Source organism: Phocoena sinus, chromosome 17 (genome assembly GCF_008692025.1).
Source record: "Phocoena sinus isolate mPhoSin1 chromosome 17, mPhoSin1.pri, whole genome shotgun sequence".
NCBI classification, from domain to species: domain Eukaryota; kingdom Metazoa; phylum Chordata; class Mammalia; order Artiodactyla; family Phocoenidae; genus Phocoena; species Phocoena sinus.
In genome coordinates, this window is record NC_045779.1 from 34,587,608 (window position 1) to 34,611,045 (window position 23,438).

General features: G+C 37.9%; 1 protein-coding gene across 3 annotated transcripts in view; it reads right to left on the reverse strand.

The window, feature by feature from the left end:
- PIP4P2 (phosphatidylinositol-4,5-bisphosphate 4-phosphatase 2) overlaps positions 1 to 23,438 on the reverse strand; it is an 86,008-nt gene that overhangs the window by 38,780 nt on the left and 23,790 nt on the right. For all 3 annotated transcript variants that reach the window (XM_032610046.1, XM_032610048.1, XM_032610049.1), the window contains exons 3-4: positions 10,007 to 10,113; positions 959 to 1,082 (exon numbers count right to left, since the gene is read on the reverse strand). In XM_032610046.1, coding sequence (XP_032465937.1) covers positions 959 to 1,082; positions 10,007 to 10,113 — 231 coding nt within the window. The remainder of the gene's footprint in view (positions 1 to 958; positions 1,083 to 10,006; positions 10,114 to 23,438) is intronic.

The following is a 23,438-nucleotide window of genomic DNA, read 5'->3' on the forward strand; positions in this document are numbered from 1 at the left end:
AGTATTTGGGGGATGAAAATTGGGGTTGTGTTAGGTAAAGAGATGACCACCATTTTCCCTTTAAGCTTTACAGTCCTATTTGACATGTGAAGTTATTATACATGAATTACTTTATCAAAAATAAAAATTAGAAGGGAAAAAGAGCAAACAGTCTACACTTTCTTAAGCTCATTCATCCCTTAGTGACAGCAGGTCTTGTTTATAAACCACTGCAACCTCAGCTCTCCCCATGGCTACACTCTGGAAGGTTTCTTTAGTACTTAGGTTCTAAGGATAATCTTTTGTCTCCTTTGGAGGCTAAATAACAAAAGAAAACCTGTTCTTATTCTTCCTGATGGGGTAAGTCATTATGAAATTAACATTTAAAAATCAAGCTTAGGGTTAAAGTTAAAAGTAGTAAAACAAGAACTCCTATAATTTTTGTTCATGTCAAACTACTTATACTTTATTTTTTATCCAATAACTTATCTAATTACAGATACCACAGTAATTCCCGTTACTCCAAGTTTCATATATAACAATCAGAAAAATTTTGATAAATTATAATGAGAATATTTCTTGAATCCAGAACCATGAAACAAGGCCACTACATGAGAGTGTGCATTTTGCGCTCTGCTGAGGAGATGAGGGTAGGAGGTAGATTCAGTTACTCACTAAGCCAGGATACCCAAGTTGCTCTGCCTGGAGCACAGGGTTCTTGTTTGTTATTAGCCTACCCAGAGAGGCCCTTTTTGCAAATGAATCAGTCAGGGGATGCACCTTATATGTAATTCACAAACAATGCAGTACATCCTAGTCGTGGCTCTGATTGACTGTCTTTCTAACAAAGGCTCTATTTTAATCTTTTGATCAATTTGCACTTGGACAAACTATAAGACTATGAGCAGTGGTCAAATCTGTGTGATCAAGACCTACATTTACAGATTGATGTCCCTGTCACAAATGTCTTGTTACGTACCAAGAACGTATTTCCACAGTGCCCACACACAACTCTTGTACCTTCTGGTTGGACTGGCAGTGCAGGTTGAGCTGGCTGTTCTTCAGAAATAAGCATTACTGGGCCAAGGTTAATTATGCGTCTACTGTGGAAACAGACAGGAAACAACTTCATTATCCCACAAATGGACTGAGAGCGAAACCTACACTATGGGGCCAAAAACATGGAATATAGTATTGAAAATAGGTTATACTTGTTTTATAAATTAAGTGAATTAAATGTCAGCCTTTAAAGCCAAAATCACAGAAAACAGCAATAGTCAATATTTCAAAAGCAAAAAAATTATTTGGAATTGGACCTAATCAAATCACCTTGGGAACCATTTAACTACTGTTTCCAAGTTCTTATAAATTCAAATCTTATCATTCCTTATCTTATCTTACCCTATCTAGGAAGACAACTTGAGTAAAAGACTAAGTAAGTTAAAAAATTGTACATTAACAGATATATGTGTGCCATGAATGTACCAAAGTGCTGAGTCACAACCAAATTTCTCTGGGTAGGCTGGTACTCCTTAATGTCTGTTTAATTGGAGTTGGACAGAAAGGACAATGGTAGGCTCCTTTCCTTTCCATTTCCCAGGTTACCATCAGATGGGGTTGCAAATGATTCACATAATGGTCAAGAAGACAGGAAACACAGAAACAAAACACAGTTAAGGTTTTGATATACTTCTATCGGTGCACTTCCATACACCATTTGGCAGAGGCACATGACTACAGAATTTATTGCATAGCTTATACTCAGCAAAGACTAGTGAAATAACACAATTTAAAGTATACAATGATTACTAAAACACTTCCAACTTAAGATGAAATATATCAAAGATAAACTAATTGTTTATTTTTAATAAAATATGAGTCACTGATTTATTACAATCTATTAAGTAGTTATGTAGCATCAAGAAAACTTTCATTGCTTATTCAAGAACATCAGTTTACAAATAAGTGTAACCAGAGGGGATTCAAGATGGCGGAAGAGTAAGACATAGAGATCACCTTCCTCCCCACAAATACATCAGTAATACATCTACATGTGGAAAAACCCCTACAGAACACCTACTGAATACTGGCAGAAGACCTCAGACCTCCGAAAACCCAAGAAACTCTCCACGTACCTGGGTAGGGCAAAAGAAAAAAGAAAAAGCAGAGACAAAAGAATAGAGACAGGACCTGCACCATTGGGAGGGAGCTGTGAAGGAGGAAAGGTTTCCACACACTAGGAAGCCCCTTCGCGGGCAGAGACTGCGGGTGGCGGAGGGGGGAAGCTTTGGAGCCGTGAAGGAGAGCGCAGCAACAGGGGTGTGGAGGGCAAACTGGAGAGATTCCCGCACAGGGGACCAGTGCCGACCAGCACTCACCAGCCTGAGACGCTTGTCTGCTCACCCACTGGGGCAGGTGGGGGCTGGGAGCTGAGGCTCCAGCTTCGGTCAGATCCCAGGGAGATGACAGGGGTTGGCTGCGTAAACACAGCCTGAAGGGGGCTAGTGTGCCACAGCTAGCCAGGAGGGATTCTGGGAAAAGGTCTGGAGCTTCCAAAGAGGTAAGAGACTTTTTCTTGCCTCTTTGTTTTGTGGTGCGTGAGGAAAGGGGATTAAGAGCAATGCTTAAAGGAGCTCCCGAGATGGGCATGAGCCGTGGCTATCAGCGCAGACCCCAGAGACGGGCATGAGATGCTAAGGCTGCTGCTGCTGCCACCAAGAAGGCTGTGTGCAAGCACAGGTCGCTCTCCACACCTCCCCTCCCATGAGCCTGTGCAGCCCGCCACTGCCAGGGTCCTGTGATTCAGGGACAACTTCCCCTGGAGAACACACGGCATGCCTCAGGCTATTGCAACATCATGCCGGCCTCTGCCACCACAGGCTCACCCTGCATTCTGTACACCTCCCTCCCTCGGCATGAGTGAGCCAGAGCCCCCGAATCAGTGGCTCCTTTATCCCTGTCCTGTCTGAGAGAAGAATAGGTGCCCTCAGGTGACCTACACTCAGAAGCGGGGCCAAATACAAAGCTGAACACCAGAAGCTGTGCGAACAAAGAAGAGAAAGGGAAATCACTCCCAGCAGCCTCAGGAGCAGCAGATTAAATCTCGACAGTCAACTTGATGTACCTTGCATCTGTGGAATACCTGAATAGACAATGAATCACAACAAATTGAGGAGGTGGACATTGGCAGAAACGATATATTTTTTTTTCTATTTTTCACTTCTTGTGAGTGTGTATGTATATGCTTCTGTGTGTTATTCTGTCTGTATAGCTCTGCTTTTACCATAAGTCCTAGGATTCTGTCTGTCCATTTTTCTTTCTTTTCTTTTTTTAGGATAGTTTTCAGTGCTTGTTATCATTGGTGGATTTGTTTTTGGGTTGGGTTGCTCTCTTCTTTCTTTATTTTTTATTACTTTTTAAGTTTTTTAACTTTATTTTATTTCATTTTATTTGACCTCTTTCTTTCTTTCTTTCTCCTCCCTCCCTCCCTCCCTCCTTCCCTCTCTCCCTCCCTCCTTCCCTCTCTCCCCCTCTCTCTCTCTCTCTCTCTCTCCCTCTCTCTCTCTTTTTCTTTCTTTCTTTCTTTCTGCATTTTATTCTCAGCTGTGTGGATAACAGGCTCTTGGTGCTCTGGCCAGGCATCAGGGCTGTGCCTCTGAGGTGGGAGAGCCAAGTTCAGGACATGGTTCCACCAGAGACCACACAGCTCCAAGTAATATCAAACGGGGAAAATCTCCCAGAGGTCTCCATCTCAATGCCAAGACCCAGCTCCACTCAACGACCAGCAAGCTACAGTGCTGGACACCCTATGCCAAACAACTAGCAAGACAGGAACACAACCCACCCATTAGCAGAGAGGCTGCCTAAAATCATAATAAGGTCACAGACACCCCAAAACACACCACCAGACATGGACCTGCCCACCAGAAAGACAGGATACAGCATCATCCACCAGAACACAGGCACCAGTCCCCTCCACCAGGAAGCCAACACAACCCACTGAACAAACCTTACACACTGGAGGCCGAAACCAAAAGCAATGGGAACTACAAACCTGCAGCCTGCAAACGGGAGACCCCAAACACAGTAAGTTAAGCAAAATGAGAAGACAGAGAAACACACAGCAGTTGAAGGAACAAAGTACAATCCCAGCAGATCTAACAAATGAAGAGGAAATAGGCAGTTTACCTGGAAAAGAATACAGAATAATGATAGTAAAGATGATCCAAAATCCTGGAAATAGAATGGAGAAAATATAAGAGACATTTACCAAGGACCTAGAAGAACTAAAGACTAAAAAAACAATGATGAACAACACAATAAATGAAATTTAAAATTCTCTAGAAGGGATCAATAGCAGAATAATTGAGGCAGAAGAACGGATAAGTGACCTGGAAGATAAAATAGTGGAAATAACTAATGCAGAGCAGAATAAAGAAAAAATAAGGAAAAGAACTGAGGACCATTTCAGAGACCTAGGGGACAACATTAAATGCACCAACATTCGAATTATAGGGGTCCAGAAGAAGAAGAGAAAAAGAAAGGGACTGAGAAAATATTGGAAGAGATTATAGTTGAAAAGTTCCCTAATATGGGAAAGGAAATAGTTAATGAAGCACAGAGAGTCCCATACAAGATAAATCCAAGGAGAAAGACGCCAAGACACATATTAGTCAAACAATCAAAAATTAAATACAAGAAAAGAGATTAAAAGCAGCAAAGGAAAAACAACATATAACATACAAGGGAATCCCCATAAGGTTAACAGCTGATATTTCAGTAGAAACTCTGCAGGCCAGAAGGCAGTGGCAGGACATATTTAAAGTGATGAAAGGGAAAAATGTACAACTACAGTTACTCTACACAGCAAGGACCTCATTCAGATTTGACAGAGAAGTTAAAAGCTTTACAGACAAGAAAAAGCTAAACGAATTCAGCACCACCAAACCAGCTTTACAACAAATGCTAAAGGAACTGCTCTAGGCAGGAAACACAAGAGAAGGAAAAGACCTACAATAATAAACTCAAAACAATTAAGAAAATGGTAATAGGAACATACATGTCGATAATTACCTTAAATGTAAATGTATTAAATGTTCCCACCAAGAGACACAGACTGGATGAATAGATTAAAAAAACAAGACCCATATATATGCTGTCTACAAGAGACCCAATTCAGACTTAAGAACACATACAGACTGAAAGCGAGGGGATGGAAAAAGATATTCCATGCAAATGGAAATCAAAACAAAGCTGGAGGGCTTCCCTGGTGGCGCAGTGGTTGAGAGTCCGCCTGCCGATGCAGGGGACATGGGTTCGTGCCCCGGTCCGGGAAGATCCCACATACCGCGGAGCGGCTGGGCCTGTGAGCCATGGCTGCTGAGCCTGTGCATCCGGAGCCTGTGCTCCCCAATGGGAGAGGCCACAACAGTGAGAGGCCACGTACCGCAAAAAAAAAAAAAAAACCAAAAAAAAACAAAGGTGGAGTAGCAATTCTCATATCAGACAAAATACACTTTAAAATAAAGACTATTACAAGAGACAAAGAAGAACACTACATAATGATCAATGGATCAATCCAAGAATAAGATATAATATTTATGCACCAACATAAATATTTATGCACCAACATAGGAACACCTCAATACATAAGGCAAAGGCTAACAGCCAAAGAAGGGGAAATCGACAGTAACACAATATAGTAGAGGACTTTAACACCACACTTTCACCATTGGACAGATCATCCAAAATCAAAATAAATAAGGAAACACAAACTTTAAATAACACATTAAACAAGATGGACTTAATTGATACTTTTAGGACATTCCCTCCAAAAACAACAGAATACACTTTCTTCTCAAGTGCTCATGGAACATTCTCCAGTATAGATCATATCTTGGGTCACAAATCAAGCCTTGGTAAATTTAAGAAAACTGGAATTGTATCAAGTTTCTTTTCTGAAAACAACGCTATGAGACTAGATATCAATTACAGGAAAAAATCTGTAAAAAATACAAACACATGGAAGCTAAACAATACACTACTTCATAAGCAAGAGATCACTGAAGGAAACAAAGAGGAAATCAAAAATACCTAGAAAGAAATGACAATGAAAACACGCCAAGCCAAAACCTATGGGATGGATTAAAAGCAGATCTAAGAGGGAAGTTTATAGCAATGCAATCCTACCTTAAGAAACAAGAAACATCTCAAATAAACAACCTAACCTTACACCTAGAACAATTAGAGAAAGAAGAACAAAAACACCCAAAAGTTAGCAGAAGGAAAGAAAACATAAAGATCAGATCAGGAATAAATGAAAAAGAAATGAAGGAAATGATAGGAAAGATCAATAAGACTAAAAGCTGGTTCTTTGAGAAGATAAACAAAATTGATAAACCATTAGCCAGACTCATCAAGAAAAAAAGGGAGAAGACTCAAACCAACAGAACTAGAAATGAAAAAGGAGAAGTAACAATTGACACAGTAGAAGTACAAAGGATCATGAGAGATTACTACAAGCAACTATATGCCAATAAAATGGGCAACCTGGAAGAAAAGGACAAATTCTTAGAAATGCACAACCTTCTGAGGCTGAACCAGGAAGAAATAGAAAATATGAACAGACCAATCACAAGCACTGAATTAAAACTGTGATTAAAAATCTTCCAATAAACAAAAGCCCAGGACCAGATGACTTCACAGGTGAATTCTATCAAAGATTTAGAGAACAGTTAACACCTGCCTTTCTCAAACTCTTCCAAAATATAGCAGAGGGAGGAACACTCCCAAACTCATTCTACGAGGCCACCATCATCCTGACACCGAAACCAGACAAAGATGTCACAAAGAAAGAAAATGACAGGCCAATATCACTGATGAACATAGATGCAGAAATCCTCAACAAAACACTAACAAACAGAATCCAGCAACACATTAAAAGGATCATGCACCATGATCAAGTAGGGTTTATTCCAGGAATTCAACGATTCCTCAAAATACACAAATCAATCAATGTGATACACCATATTAACAAATTGAAGGATAAAAACCATATGATCATTTCAATAGATACAGGGAAAGCTTTTGACAATATTCAACACCCATTTATGATAAAAACCCTGCAGAAAGTAGGCATAGAGGGAACTTACCTCAGCATAATAAAGTCCATATATGACAAACCCACAGCCAACATCATCCTCAATGGCGAAAAACTGAAACCATTTCTATAAGGTCAGGAACAAGACAAGGTTGCCCACTCTCATCTTTATTATTCAACATAGTTTTGGAAGTTTTAGCCACAGCAATCAGAGAAGAAAAAGAAATAAAAGGAATCCAAATCGGAAAAGAAGAAGTAAAGCTGTCACTGCAGATGACATGATACTCTACACAGAGAATCCTAAAGATGCTACCAGAAAACTACTAGAGCTAATCAATTAATTTGGTAAAGTAGCAGGATACAAAATTAATGCACAGAAATCTCTTGCACTCCTATATACTAATGATGAAAAATCTGAAAGTGAAATTAAGAAAACACTCCTATTTACCACTACAACAAAAAGAATAAAATACCTTGGAATAAACCTACCTAAGGAGACAAAAGGCCTGTATGCAGAAAATTATACGACACTGATGAAAGAAATTAAAGGTGATACAAACAGATGGAGAGATATATCATGTTCTTGGATTGGAGTAATCAACATTGTGAAAATGACTATACTACCCAAAGCAATCTACAGATTCAATGCAATCCCTATCAAACTACCACTGGCATTTTTCACAGAACTGGAAAAAAAAATTTCACAATTTGTATGCAAACACAAAAGACCCCGAATAGCCAAAGCAATCTTGAGAAAAAAAAAAACGGAGCTGGAGGACTCAGGCTCCCTGACTTCAGACTATACTACAAAGCTACAGTAATCAAGACAGTATGGTATTGGCACAAAAACAAAAAATATAGATCAATGGAACAGGATAGAAAGCCCAGAGATAAACCCATGCACATATGGTCACCTTATCTTTGATAAAGGAGGCAGGAATATACAATGGAGAAAAGACAGCCTCTTCAATAAGTGGTGCTGGGAATACTGGACAGCTACATGTGAAAGAATGAAATTATAACAGTCCCTAACACCATACACAAAAATAAACTCAAAATGGATTAAAGACCTAAATGTAAGGCCAGACACTATCAAACTCTTAGAGGAAAACACAGGCAGAACACTCTATGACATAAATCACAGCACGATCCTTTTTGATCCACCTCCTAGAGAAATGGAAACAAAAAAAAAATAAACAAATGGGACCTAATGAAACTTAAAAGCTTTTGCACAGCAAAGGAAACAATAAACAAGACAAAAAGACAGCCCTCAGAATGGGAGAAAATATCTGCAAATGAAGCAACTGACAAAGGATTAATCTCCAAAATTTTAGAGCAGCTCATGCAGCTCAATATCAAAAAAACAAACAACCCAATCCAAAAGTGGTCAGAAGACCTAAGCAGACATTTCTCCAAAGAAGACATACAGATTGCCAACAAAGACATGAAAGAATGCTCAACATCATTAATCATTAGAGAAATACAAATGAAAACTACAATCAGATATCATCTCACACCAGTCAGAATGGCCATCATCAAAAAATCTCCAAAGAATAAATGCTGGAGTGGGTGTGGAGAAAAGGGAACCCTCTTGCACTGTTAGTGGGAATGTAAATTGATACAGCCACTATGGAGAACAGTATGGAGGTTCCTTAAAAAACTAAAAATAGAACTACCATAGGACCCAGCAATCCCCCTACTGGACATATATCCTGAGTAAACCATAATTCAAAAAGAGACATGTACCACAATATACATTGCAGCTGTATTTGCAATATCCAGGACATGGAAGCAACCTAAGGGTCCATCAACAGATGAATGGGTAAAGAAGATGTGGCACATATATACAATGGAATATTACTCAGCCATAAAAAGAAACAAAATTGAGTTATTTGTAGTGAGGTGGATGGACCTAGAGTCTGTCATACAGAGTGAAGTAAGTCAGAAAGAGAAAAACAAATACTGTATGCTAACACATATATGTGGAATCTAAAAAAAAAAAAAAAAAATATATATATATATATATATATATATATATATATATATATATATGGTCATGAAGAACCTAGGGGCAAGATGGGAATAGACTCATATCTACTAGAGAATGGACTTGAGGACACCTGGAGGGTGAAGGGTAAGGTGGGACAAAGTGAGAGAGTGGCATGGACATATATACACTACCAGATGTAAAATAGATAGCAAGTGGGAAGCAGCCGCATAGCACAGGGAGATCAGTTCAGTGCTTTGTGACCACCTAAAGGGGTGGGATAGGGAGGGTGGGATAGGGAGGGTGGGAGGGAGGGAGACGCAAGAGGGAAGAGATATGGGAACATATGTGTATGTATAACTGATTCACTTTGCTATAAAGCAGAAACTAACACACCATTGTAAAGCAATTACACTCCAATAAAGATGTTTAAAAAAAAAAAAGAAAGAAAAAGAAAAGATAAATGGGCAGAAACAGAGTAAGTAAAATACGAAAAAATCTGAGTGCACTGCATATAGCAAAAGTAAATTTTTTGTGTGAAACTTTTGTTTCAAATATATGTGTGTGTATGTATGTATGTAGATGAACATATATGAATTTTGGGTTGTAAAATAAAATGTATTTTATACTTGGCATGCAGCCAAAAGTTTAAAAATTGTGAAAAGCACTGATTTGAACTATTTATTTTCTCTCTCAGAGCTTCAGATTTGTCATCTATAAGCTGGAAATAAACATAACAGCAAATAAAAGTAAAGCAAATAACTGTAACCATTAATTTCAAACTAAGCAGTATTATTCCTTTAACAAAGAAAAAAATGCTGTAGGCCATATAATTACTTTGAGGTGAAAGACTGTTTAGAACAAACCTGCCACATAATGAATCTTTAATAAGTACTTGTTGAATGAACAAATGAATGAATGAATGAATCTTCATGTCTTACCAGTTGGGTCTTGGACATCCTATTCGCCGTGATGTGTCCTTACAAATGAGGAGACAATTACAAGGGCATCTAACATACTTCTTCCCTGTTGGGGGGTTTTTGATTGGCTATATAAGAGAAGAAAATATAAACACAGCAAATTAACCAAAGTACAAATTGCCAAAACTTGTTTGTATATAAAATGGAAATGATTCTTAAAATCTAAGGCTCCCCATAGTGCTACCAAAGTACACATTAAGGAAAAATGCATCGTAAGTGATTTTTTAAATTTTATTGTAGTTGATTTACAATGCCATGTTAATTTCTGCTGTACAGCAAAATGTCTTGGTTATACATATTCTTTTTCATATTCTTTTCCATTATGGTTTATCACAGGATATTCAATATAGTTCCCTGTGCTATAAAATAGGACCTTGTTTTTTATCCATCCTATATATAATAGTTTGCATCTGCTAGTCCCAACCTCCCAATCCTTCCCTCCCCAATCCCTCTGCCCCTTGGCAGCCACAAGTCTGTTCTCTATGTCTGTGAGTCTGTTTCTGTTTCACAGATAGTATCATATTTTAGATTCCACATATAAATGATATCATATGGTATTTGTCTTTCTCTTTCTGACTTACTTCACTTAGTATGATAATCTCTAGTTGCATCCATATTGCTACAAATGGCATTATTTCATTCTTTTCAATAGTTGAGTAATATTCCATTGTATATATATATATATATATATATATATGACATCTTCTTTATCCTTTCATCTGTCAATGGACACTTAGGTTGTTTCCATGTCTTGGCTATTGTAAATAGTGCTGGTATGAACATAGAGGTGCATGTACCTTTTCAAACTAAAGTCTTATCTGGGTATATGCCCAAGAGTAGGATTGCTGGATCATATAGCAACTCTGTTTTTAGTTTTTTGGGGAACCTCCATACTGTTTTCCATAGTGGCTGCACCAATTTACATTCCCACCAACAGTGTAGGAGGGTTCCTTTTCCTCCACAATCTCTCTAGCATTTATTATTTGTAGACTTTTTAATGATGGCCATCCTGACCAGTGTGAGGTGGTATCTCATTGTAGTTTAGATTTGCATTTCTCTAATAATTAATGGTAAATCATAGGTGATTTTAAATAGCTCAAATGTTGGTAAACACTATAAAATTTGGGGAACTGTAGAGATTTAATTAGAAGGGTGTATTTCAAAATTAGTTTGTATTGGCCTGGAGTTGTTTTCCATTTAAAGTTCACAAGGCAAGGTCATTTATCTGCCTGGCCAGGGGCAAACATTCACTGAGGGTTCTTGCACATGTCTGAGAAAAGCAAGCTCAAAAAGAATAGTAAGGAAAGAGGAGTATATTACAAATTTGAATTTTTCTTAAACTTTACTCACTAGAATACAAGTGATTAATTTTATGGCAACTTTTAGCTTAAAAAACACTTATTATAGCTCCTAATGCTAGCATTTCCTTTTTTCTTTAACTTTACAGTAAATTTAAAAGTTAGAATAAATAACACCAAAGAAAACACTCCTCTCATTACTAGGACTTAAGCTTGTTAAAGCAAATAAGCTCTGATGCACTGAGAGGAATAGAACACCACTCCTGTGGCATGCTTGCCAAAATGTATAACCTGAATTTAATCACAAGATAACATCAGACAAACCCAAATGAGGAACATTCTACAAAATATCTTACCTGTACTCTTCAAAACTGTCAAGGCAATAGAAGACAAAGACTAAATTTCAGATTAAGGGAGATTAAAGAAACATGATAATCAAATGCAACATGTAATTCTAAATTGACTCCTGGACCAGATTTTTTTTTTTTTTTTTATGCGTTACGCGGGCCTCTCACTGCTGTGGCCCCTCCCGTTGCGGAGGACAGGCTCCGGACGCGCAGGCCCAGCGGCCATGGCCCACGGGCCCAGCCGCTCCGCGGCATGTGGGATCCTCCCAGACCGGGGCACGAACCCGTGTCCCCTGCATCGGCAGGCAGACTCTCAACCACTGCGCCACCAGGGAAGCCCCAGATTTTTTTTTTTTAATGGAACAATTGGGCAAACATGAATTAAGTTAAAAGATTAAATAACAGTATTGCATCAATGTTAATTTCCTGAATTTGATAACTGTACTGTGATTATATAAGTGAACGTCCTTTTTTTTTAGGAAAATTTACACTAAGTTTTAGTAAATTTACACTAAAATGTTTAGGGGTAGAAGAGCACCATGTCCACAATTACCTTAAAAGGTTTTGAAAAAAATATTTATTTATTTAGAGAGAGAAAGCTACTTTGGCAAAGTGTCAATGTTTGTGGAATGTGGGTGAGGGGCCCACATGGGAATTCTCTATACTATGTACTACTATTTTTCTAACTATCTGTAAGTCTACAACATATTTTTTTTTAAGATTTAAGAATTTTAAGTAAATAAACTTGGTAGAAATATATATAAGTTAGCAATAAGCCATCTGCAATTTATTAAACTATATTATAGATAGAATCTGACAATCTAAAATTCACAAACATCCAGAATGTGTTCCTATATAACCTAAAGTATCAAAAACCAGAATTTGTCTTAATTTCTCTGTATACATATTTTACCATTAAGTAAATGTGTGTTGGGCAAATGACAAGATTTATTTTTATACAGACATACCTCATTTTACTGTGCTGTGCTTTATTGTGCTTTGCAGATACTGTGCTATTTTACAAATTGAAGGTTTGTGGCAATCTTGCATCAAGGAAGTCTATCAGCATCATTTTTCAAATAGCATTTGCTCACCTTGTGTCTCTGTGTCACAATTTTGGTAATTCTCACAATTTTGGAATGTTTTTCATTATTATAATATTTGTTATATTTATCTGTGATCAGTGATCTTTGATGTTAGTACTGTGATTGTTTTGGAGTGCCACAAATTTTGCCCATATAAGACAGCAAACTTAATCGATGAATGTTGTATCTGTTCCGACTGCTCCACCTAGTGACCCCTTCTCTCTCCCTCTCCTTGGGCCTCCCTATTCCCTGAGACACAACAATATTGAAATTAGGCCAGTTAATAACCCTACAATGGCCTCTAAGCATTGAAGTGAAAGGAAGATTCACACATCTCTCACTTTAAATCAAAAGGTAGAAATGATTAAACTTAGTGAGGAAGGCATGTCCAAAGCTGAGACAGGCCAAAAGCTAAGCCTCTTGCACAAAACAGCCAAGTTGTAAATGCAAATGAAAAGTTCCCAAAGGAAATTAAAAGCACTACTCCAGTGAACATACAAATGATAAGAAAGCAAAACGGTCTTATTGCAGATATGGAGTAAGTTTTAGTAGTCTGGATAGATGATCAAACCAAATACAACATTCCCTTAAGCCAAAGCCTAATCCAGAGCAACACCCTAACTCTATTCAATTCTATGAAGGCTAAGAGGTGACAAAACTGTAGAATAAAAGTTCGAAGCTAGCAAAGGTTAGTTTATGAAGTTTAAAGAAAGGAGCCACCTCCAAAAACTAAAATTGCAAGGTGAACTGCCAACGGCCCAGCTCGCAAATTCCAGATATCAGGAGCAGCTCTGACCTGGAAACTCTAATCCAAACTAATCCAACTCATTAGGTGCAAGTCCTCTGCACAAGGTCCCTGAAGCTAGACTAAGGGTGAAAGAAGAGGTATAAATTCCATGAAGATAGAGACATTAGCTGTCAATCACATAGAGGTTAAAGGAAAGAAGCTGAATCTGAACCCCAGCAGTCTGACTCCAGGGCTTGTGTGCTTAACTGCATAACCAACAGTATGTGTTATGCAAAACTGCAGAATTTTTCAATTCCTGTCCAAGATGACAGAGTAGAAGGGCCTTCAGCTTACTTCTTCTCATGGCTCACTGCTGAACAACCATCGATTAAGAAGAGTGGAACCCACTAAAAAAGATATTTTACATCCAAAGACATAAGAAGAACCACAATAAGACAGTAGAAGGGGTGCACTCCTGATATAATAAAATTCCATACCCCCCCAGGTGTGTGGCCCACAAACTGGAGAACAATTATATCGCAGAAGTTCTCCCATAGGAGTGAGAGTTCTGAGCCCCACATCAGGCTCTGCAGCCTGGGGGTCTGGCATTGGAGGAGGAGCCCTCAGACCATTTGGCTTTGAAGGCCAGAAAGGCTTGATTGCAGAAGCTCCACAGGACTCCTGCAGAGACTTTGGAGACTCAGAAACAGAGACTCCACTCTTAGAGGGTGCACACAAGGTCCTATGTGCACTGGTAGCCAGGGTAAAAGCAATTACTTCATAGGAGCCTGGGGCAGACCCACCTGCTGGTCTTGAAGGGTATTCTGCGGAGGCGGGAGGGTGGCTGTGGCTCACTCTGGGGACAACAACACTGGTGATAGTGCTACCAAGTGACATTCATTGGTGTGAGCTCTCCTAGAGGCCAACATTTTGGCATCAAGACCTGGTCCCACACAACAGGCTGTAGGCTACAGTGCTGGGATATCTCAGGCCAAACAACCAACAGGGTGGGAACACAGCTTCATCCATCAGCAGACAGGCTGCCTGAAGGGTTCCTGAGCACACAGCTGCCTCTAGACACACCCCTTGATACAGCCCTGCCCAACAGAAAGCCAAGACCCAGCTCCACCTACCAGTGGGTAGGCACTGGCTCCACCCACCAGGAAGCCTGCATAAACCTCTAGACCAGCCTCACCCACAAGGAGGCAGACACCAGAAGCAAGAAACCACAGTCCAGCAGCCAGTGGAACTGAGTCTACAAACACAGGTCAGAATCTACCCTGGGACCAGCTGGTCCCTGGCCCTCGGTGATGAGAGGGGACTGTACTACTGGGACACACAGGAAATCCCCTACAGATGGCCACTTCTCCAAGGTTGAGAAACATAACTAACCTTCTATTTACATAAAAATACAAATAGAATTTTAGACAAAATGAGAAAACAGAGGAATATGTTCCAGACGAAGGAAAAAGATAAAACCCCAGAAGAACAACTAAGTGAAGTAGAGATAGGCAAACTACCCAAGAAAGAGTTCAGAGTAATGATAGTAAAGATGATCCAAGAACTCAGGAAAAGAATGGATGCTCAAGCAAGAACTTACAATAACTTTTTAACAAAGAGTTAGAAAATATAAAGAACAACCAAACAGAGTTGAAGAAAACAAAAATGAAATACACACTAGAAAGAATCAATAGCAGAATAAATGAGGCAGAGGAATAGACAAGTGAGCTGGAAGACAGAATGTTGGAAATCACTGCTGTGGAATAGAATAAAGAAAAGAGAATGAAAAGAAACAAAGACAGTTTAAGAGATCTCTGGGACAACATCAAATGTACCAACACTTGCAATATTGAGGTCCCAGAATGAGAAGACAGAGACAATGGGCCTGAGAAAATATTTGACGAGATAATAGCTGAAAAATTCCCTAACATTGGAAAGGAAACAGGAACCCAAGTCCATAAAACCACAGAGAGTCCCATACAGGATCAACCCAAGGAGGAACATGCCAAGACACATAATAACTTAACTGATAAAAGTTACAGATTAAGAGAAAATATTAAAAGCAACAAGGGAAAAGCAATAAATAACATACAAGGGAATCCCCAAAAGACTATCAGCTGATTTTTCAGTGAAAACACTACAGGCCAGAAGGGAGTGGCATGATATATTTAAGTGATGAGAGGGGAAAAACCTACAACCAAGAACACTCTACCCAGCAAGGGTCTCATTCAGATTTGACAGAGAAATCAAAAGCTTTACTGACAAGCAAAGTTAAAAGAATTCAGCACCACCTAAAACAATTTTACAACAAAAGTTAAAGGAACTTCCCTAGGCAGAAAAGAAAAGCCCACAACTACAAACAAGAAAATTATGAAATGGGAAAGCTCACTGGTAAAGGCAAACATAAAGTAAAGGTAGAAAATTATCCACACACAAATATGGTATCAAGACAAGTAATCATAAGAGGAGAGTACAAATTCAGGATATTTGTAATGCATTTAAAATTAAGAGACCAGCAACTTAAAACAATCATGTATATATAGAGAGACTGCTATATCAAAACCTCATAGTAACCACAAATCAAACATCTATAACAGCTATACACACCAAAAAGAAAAAGAAATCCAACAAACACTAAAGTTAGTCATCAAATCACAAGAGAAGAGAACGAAAGAGGAAAGGAAGAAAAAAGACTTAACAAAAACAAAACCAGAACAATGAACAAAATGGCAATAAGAACATATGTACTGATAATTACCGCAAATGTAAACAGATTAAATGCTCCAACCAAAAGACATACACTGCCTGAATGGATAAAAAACAAGACCCATATATATGTTGTCTACAACAGAGACCCACTTCAGATCTAGGGACAAATACAGACTGAAAGTGAGGGGATGGCAAAAGGTATTCCATGCAAATGGAAATCAAGAGAAAGATGGAGTAGCAATACTCACATCAGACAAAGTTAGACCTTAAAATAAAGACTGCTACAAGAGACAAAGAAGGACACTACATAATGATCAAGGGATCATTGTAAGAAGATATAACCATTTTAAATATATATTCACCTAGCACAGGAGCACCTCAATATATAAGGCATATGCTAACAGCCATAAAAGGAGAAATTGACAGTAACACAATAATAGTGGGAGACTTTAACATCTCAGTTTCCTCAGTGGATCATCCAGAAAGAAAGTCAATAAGGAAACACAGGCCTTAAATGACACAGTAGATCAGATGCACTTAATTGATATCTATAGAGCATTCCATCCAAAAACAGCAGAATACATTCTTTTCAAGTCCACATGGAACATTCCCCAGGTTAGGTCAAATGCTGGGCCACAAAGTAAGACTTGGTAAAGTTAAGAAAATTGAAATCATATCAAGCCTCTTTTCCAACCACAACACTATGAGATTAGAAATCAACTACAAGAAAAATACTGCAGAAACCACAAATACATGGAGGCTAAACAATAGGCTACTAAACAACCAAGAAAAAAAGAAGAAATCAAAAAATACCTAGAGATAAATGAAAATGAAGATGCAATGATCTAAAATATATGGGATGCAGCAAAAGCAGTTCTAAGAGGGAAGTTTACAGAGATACAAGCTTATCTCAGGAAAAATCTCAAACCTAACGTTACACTTAAAGCAACTAGAGAAAGAACAAACAAAACTAATAGTTATTACAGGAAAGAAATCAAAGAGATCAGAGCAGAAGTAAATGAAATAGAGATGAAGAAAACGATAAAAAAGATCAATGAAACTAAAATCTGATTCTTTGAAAAGATAAATAAAATTAATAAACCTTTAGCCAGACTCATCAAGAAAAGAGGGGAGAGAGGCCAAATCAATAAAATTAGAAATGAAAAACAGAAGTTACAATGGACACCACAGAAATACAAAGGACCATAAGAGACTAGTACAAGCAATTATATGCCAAGAAAATGGAAACTTAGAAGAAATAGACACATTCTTAGAAAGGTGCAATCTTCCAAGACTGAACCTGGAAGAAATAGAAAATATAAACAGACCAATTACAACTACTGAAACTGAATCTGTGATTTAAAAACTACCAACAGACAAAAGTCCAGGACCAGATGGCTTCACAGGCAAAGGCAAATTATATAAAACATTTACAGAAAAGTTAACACTATCCTTCTGAAACTGTTCCAAAAAACTGCAGAGGAAAGAACACTTCCAAACATTCTATGAGGCCACCATCACCCTGATACCAAAACCAGACAGATACCACAAAAAAAGAAAATTACCTGCCAATATCACTGATGAACTTAAGACACAAAAATTCTTAACAAAACATTAGCAAACTGAATCCAACAATACATTAAAAGGATCATACCCCATGATCAAGTGGGATTTATCCCAGGGATGCAGGGATTTTGAATACCCGCAAATCAATCACTGTGATACACCACATGAACAAATTGAAGATTAAAAACCGTATGATCATCTCAATAGATGCAGAAAAAGCTTTAGACAAAATTCAACACCCAGTTATGATAAAAACTCTCCAGAAAGTGGGCATAGAGGAAACATACCTCAACATAATAAAGGCCATATATGACAAACCTACAGCTAACATCATACTCAACGGTGAAAGCTGAAAGCATTTCCTCTAAGATCAGGAACAAGACAAGGATGTCCACTCTCATCAGTTTTTTTTTCAATATAGTTTTGGAAGTCCTAGCTGTGGCAATCAGAGAAGAAAAAGAAAGAAAAGTAATCCAAATTGGAAAGGAAGAAGTAAAACTGTTACTGCAGATGACATGATACTATACAAAGAAAATCCTAGATATGCTAGCAGAAAACTATCAGAGCTCGTTAATGAATTCCGTGAAGTTGCAGGATACAGAATTAAAACACAGAAATCTGTTGAATTTTTATACACTAACAATGAAAAATCAGAAAGAGAAATTAAGGAAACAATCCCATTTACCATTGCATCAAAAGGAATAAAATACCTAGGCCTAAACCTATCTAAGGAGCCAAAAGACCTGTATTCTGAAAACTCTAAGATACTAAAGAAAGAAATCAAAGATGACACAAACAGATGGAAAGATACCATGTTCTTGGATTAGAAGAATTTATATTTTCAAAATGACTATACTACCCAAGGCAATCTACAGAGTCAATGCAATCCCCATTAAATTACCAGTGGCATTTTTCACAAAACTAGAACAAAAAATTTTTTAATTTGTATGGAAACATAAAAGACCCCAAATAGTCAAACAAATCCTGAGAAAGAAAAATAGAGCTGGAGGAATCAGGCTTCCTGAATTCAGAGTATACTACAAAGCTATGGTAATCAAGACAGTATGGTACTGGCACAGAAACAGAAATTTAGATCAATGGAACAGGATAGAAAGCCCAGAAATATACGCATGCACCTATGGTCAATTAATCTATAACAAAGGAGGCAAGACTATACAACAGAGGAAAGACTTCTCTTCAATAAATGGTGCTTGGAAAACTGGACAGCTACATGTAAAAAAAATGAAATTAGGATATTCTTTAACACCATACAGAAAAATAAATTCAAAATGGATTAAAGACCTCAATGTAACAACAGATACTATAAAACTCTTAGAGGAAAACATAGGCAGAACACTCTGACATAAATTGCAGCAATATCTTTTCTGAGCCGACTCTTAGAATAATGGAAATAAAAACAAAAATAAACAAATGGGACCTAATTAAACTTAAAAGCTTTTGCACAGCAAACGAAATCATAGACAAAATTAAAAGACAAACCACAGAATGGGAGAAAATATTTGCAAATGATGCAACAGACAAGGGATTTGTCTCCAAAATTTACAAACAGCTCATGCAGCTCAATATCAAAAAACAAACAACCCAATCAAGAAATGGGCAGAAGACCTAAATAGACATTTCTCCACAAAAGACATACAGATGGCCAAGAGGCACATGAAAACATGCTCAACATCACTAATTATTAGAGAAATGCAAGTCAAAATTACAATGAGATATCACCCCACACATCATCATCAAAAAGACTACAAATAGGGCTTCCCTGGTGGAGCAGTGGTTGAGAGTCCACTTGCCGATGCAGGGGACACGGGTTCGTGCCCCAGTCCAGGAAGATCCCACATGCCGTGGAGTGGCTAGGCCCGTGAGCCATGGCCGATGAGCCTGTGCGTCCAGAGCCTGTTGCTCCGCAACGGGAGAGGCCACAACAGTGAGAGGCCCGCGTACCGCAAAAAAAAAAAAAAAAAAAAAGACTACAAATAATAAATGCTGGAGAGGGTGTGGAGAAAAAACCCTCCTACACTGTTAATGGGAATGTAAATTGGTGCACCCACTATGGAGAACAGTATGGAGATTCCCTTAAAACTAAAAGTAGAGCTACCACATGATCCTGCAATCTCACCCCTGGGCACATATCCAGAGAAAACCATAATTTGGAAAGATACATGTACCCCAATGTTCATTTCAGCACTATTTACAACAGCCAAGACATGGAAGTAATCTAATTGTCCATCAGATGACAGATGAATGGATAAAGAAGATGTGGTATATTGGAATGGAATGTTACTCAGCCATTAAAAAGAATGAAATAATGCCATTTGCAGCAACATGGATGGCCCTAGAGATTATCATACTAAAATGAATAAGTCAGACAGAGAAAGACCCATAGCATATAACATTGCTTATATGTGGAATCTAAAAAAAATAACTTATATACAAAATATAATTAGACCCACAGACATAGAAAACAAACTTACGGTTTCCAAAGTAGAAGCGGGGATGAGTGATAAATTAGGAGTTTGGGATTAACATACACATACATACTAATCATAAAATAGATAACCAACACGGACCAACTATATAGCACAGGGAACTATATTCAATATTTTGTAATAATCTATAAGGTAAATGAATCCAAAAAGGAATATATATACGCATGTGTGTGTGTGTGTGTATACATATGAATCACTTTGCTGTACACCTGAAACTAACACAACATTGTAAATCAACTATACTTCAATAAAAAAAAAAATTGCAAGTTCTGATGTTGAAGCTGCAGCAAGTTATTCAGAAAATCTAGCTAAGCTAATTAAGAAAAGTGGCTACACTAAATATTTTCAATGTAGATGAAAAGCCTTTTAGCGGAAGAAAATGCCACCTAGGACCTTCATAGTTAAAGAGGAAAAGTAAATGTCTGGCTTCAAAGGACAGGCTGACTCTCTTGTCAGGCTGATGCAGCTGGTGACTTTAAGTTGAAGCTAATGCTCATTTACCATTCTAAAAATCCTAGGGCCCTTAAAGAATTATGCTAAACTACTCTGCCACTGCACTACACTATAAATAGAGAAACAAAGTCTGGATGACAGGACATCTGTTTACAATATGGTTTACTGAGCATTTTAAGGCCACTGTTGAGACCTACCACTGAGAAAAAAAAATTCCTTTCAAAATATTACTGCTCATTGGTAATGCATCTGGTGACCCAAGAGCTCTTATGGAGATATACAATGAAATTAATGTTTTCACGCCTGCTAACACAACATTCATTCTGCAGCCCATGGATCAAGGAGTAATTTTGACTTTCAGGTTTCATTTTTTACGAAATAGATTTCATAAGGCTGCCATAGATAGTGATCCCTCTGATAGATCTGTGCGAAGTAAACTGAAAACCTTCTGGAAAGGATTCACCATTCTAGATGCATTAAGAACATTCGTGATTCATGGGAAGAAGTCAAAATACCAAAATCAACAGGAGTGTGAAGAAGTTGATTCTAACCCTCATGGATGTCTTTGAGATGTTCAATTTCAGCGGAGGAAGAAAATGCAGAAGTGGTGGAAATAGCAGGAGAACTAGAATTATAAGTGGAACCTGAAGATGTGACTGAATTGCTGCAATCTTATGATAAAACTTTAATGGATAAGGAGTTGCTTTTTATGGATAAGCAAAGAAAGTTGGTTTCTTGACATGTAATCTATTCCTGGTGAAGATGCTGTGAAGATTGTTAAAACGACAACAAAGTATTTAGAATATTACATAAATTTAGTTGATAAAGCAGCCGCAGGGTTTGAAAGGATCGACTCCAATTTTGCAAGAAGTTCTACTGTGGGTAAAATGCTACCAAACTAAATTGTGTGTTACAGTTGGTTGTGGTTCAGAATTGTGGTACAGAATTGTGGTACAGAATTGTGGTTCATGAAAGGAAGAATTGACTGATGCAGCGAACTTCACTGTTGTCTTATTTTAAGTAATTACCACAGACACCCTAACCTTCAGCAAGCACCTCCATGATCAGTCAGCAGCCATCAAAAGGGAGTCAAGATGCTTCACCAGCAAAAGGATTATGACTTGCTGAAGGCTCAGATGATGGTTAGCATTTTTTAGCAATAAAGTATTTTTTAATTAAGATATATCCTTTATTTAGACATAATGCTATTGCACACTTACAGAATAGTGTAAAAACTTTTATTTGCACTGGAAACCAAAAAAATTGTGTGACTTGCTTTATTGCAATATTTGCTTTATTGAAGTAGTCTGGAACTGAACTTGTAATGTCTCTGAGGTAGCCTGTATTTTATTCCCACCATACTTCTAGACCTCAGTTCTCTCATTTGTAAAACAACATGATTGAAATAGAAGATTTCAAGCACTGGTCCTCAATGCCAGTCCTCACCATGTCATGTCTGGTCTACAGCAAAATGGTGGGGCTGGGGTGGGGAGGCAGCAGGGGAGATGACATTGTTCATATGCATAAGTTTTAATAGTCTTACTTGGCAAAATAAGCTTACATGTTCCAGGAACTGTGCTGGGCACTTTACCTCTGTAATCCCAACAGCAACCCTAAGAGGTAGGTATTATTACTATTATACCTCTTTACATGAAGAACCACAGTTTAGAGAAGTCCCCAAGGATATATAGCTACTAAGTGGCAGATTCAAACCCCAGTCTATTAGTCTCCAAATCTCAGACTCAATCAAGTATGCAGCCAACTAGCTTCACTCTTTCTCCAGGACTTCTCAAATTTTCTATTAACTAGTCATAGATATTGCTTCTCCTTTTAACCTTAAATTCTGTGTCCTCCAAGTGTTGCTAAAATTTGTCCATATTCTTTCTCTCTCTCATATACAGACACACACACACACACACACAGACAAACACACACACACACAACACACAACACACACCTTACTTCCCTTCCTAATTCTATCTACTGAAGTAAAAAGGACTTTTATTAACCTTGATTTTTTTGTTTTGTTATGTTTTATTTCTTTCAATCTCCACAGGAATGTCCAGTTCCTGTTAAAGGTGGCTACCCAAGAGAATAGATACACTGACATCCTGTTTTAGGTGACATGAGGAGAATGAATAACCAGTTAAATTGAGTAGGAAACAGTGATAGTGAACATAAGAGAACTGTTCTCTTGGGCCCTGGTCCACTATATCTGTCTATTATATCTGTTCTTTTCAACATAGAATTTCTCCAGAGAAGCTGCCAGTTGCCTAACCTCTTCATTCATAAATTTAAGATCACATTACACTGTAAACATTAGCAGGTCATATGTTACAGCATTCCTCAAAGGCTTTTTTTTTTCAATTTTTTCTTCCCTTGTAATGTTACTAATTCCATACAAGGCAATCTGATTAAATACTATTCATATTCTCTAGAATATTCACAATTATTTACATTTCTTTACTTAACAGGGATAGTAATGATATAAAAATTTCAGCACAATTTTCTTTATGTCCAAAAGTAGCTAGCTTATTTGTAGCCAAATTTTATTGACCCTATATGAGCTCATCACTTCTAAGTAACCAGCTTGAGACTGCTGGTTAAATCCATAATGACTTTGAGATTCTTTCATAATTGACCTACTCTGTTCTGTTTACTTCCACATGTAAATATAAAGCTTTAAATCTCCTTTCTTTCT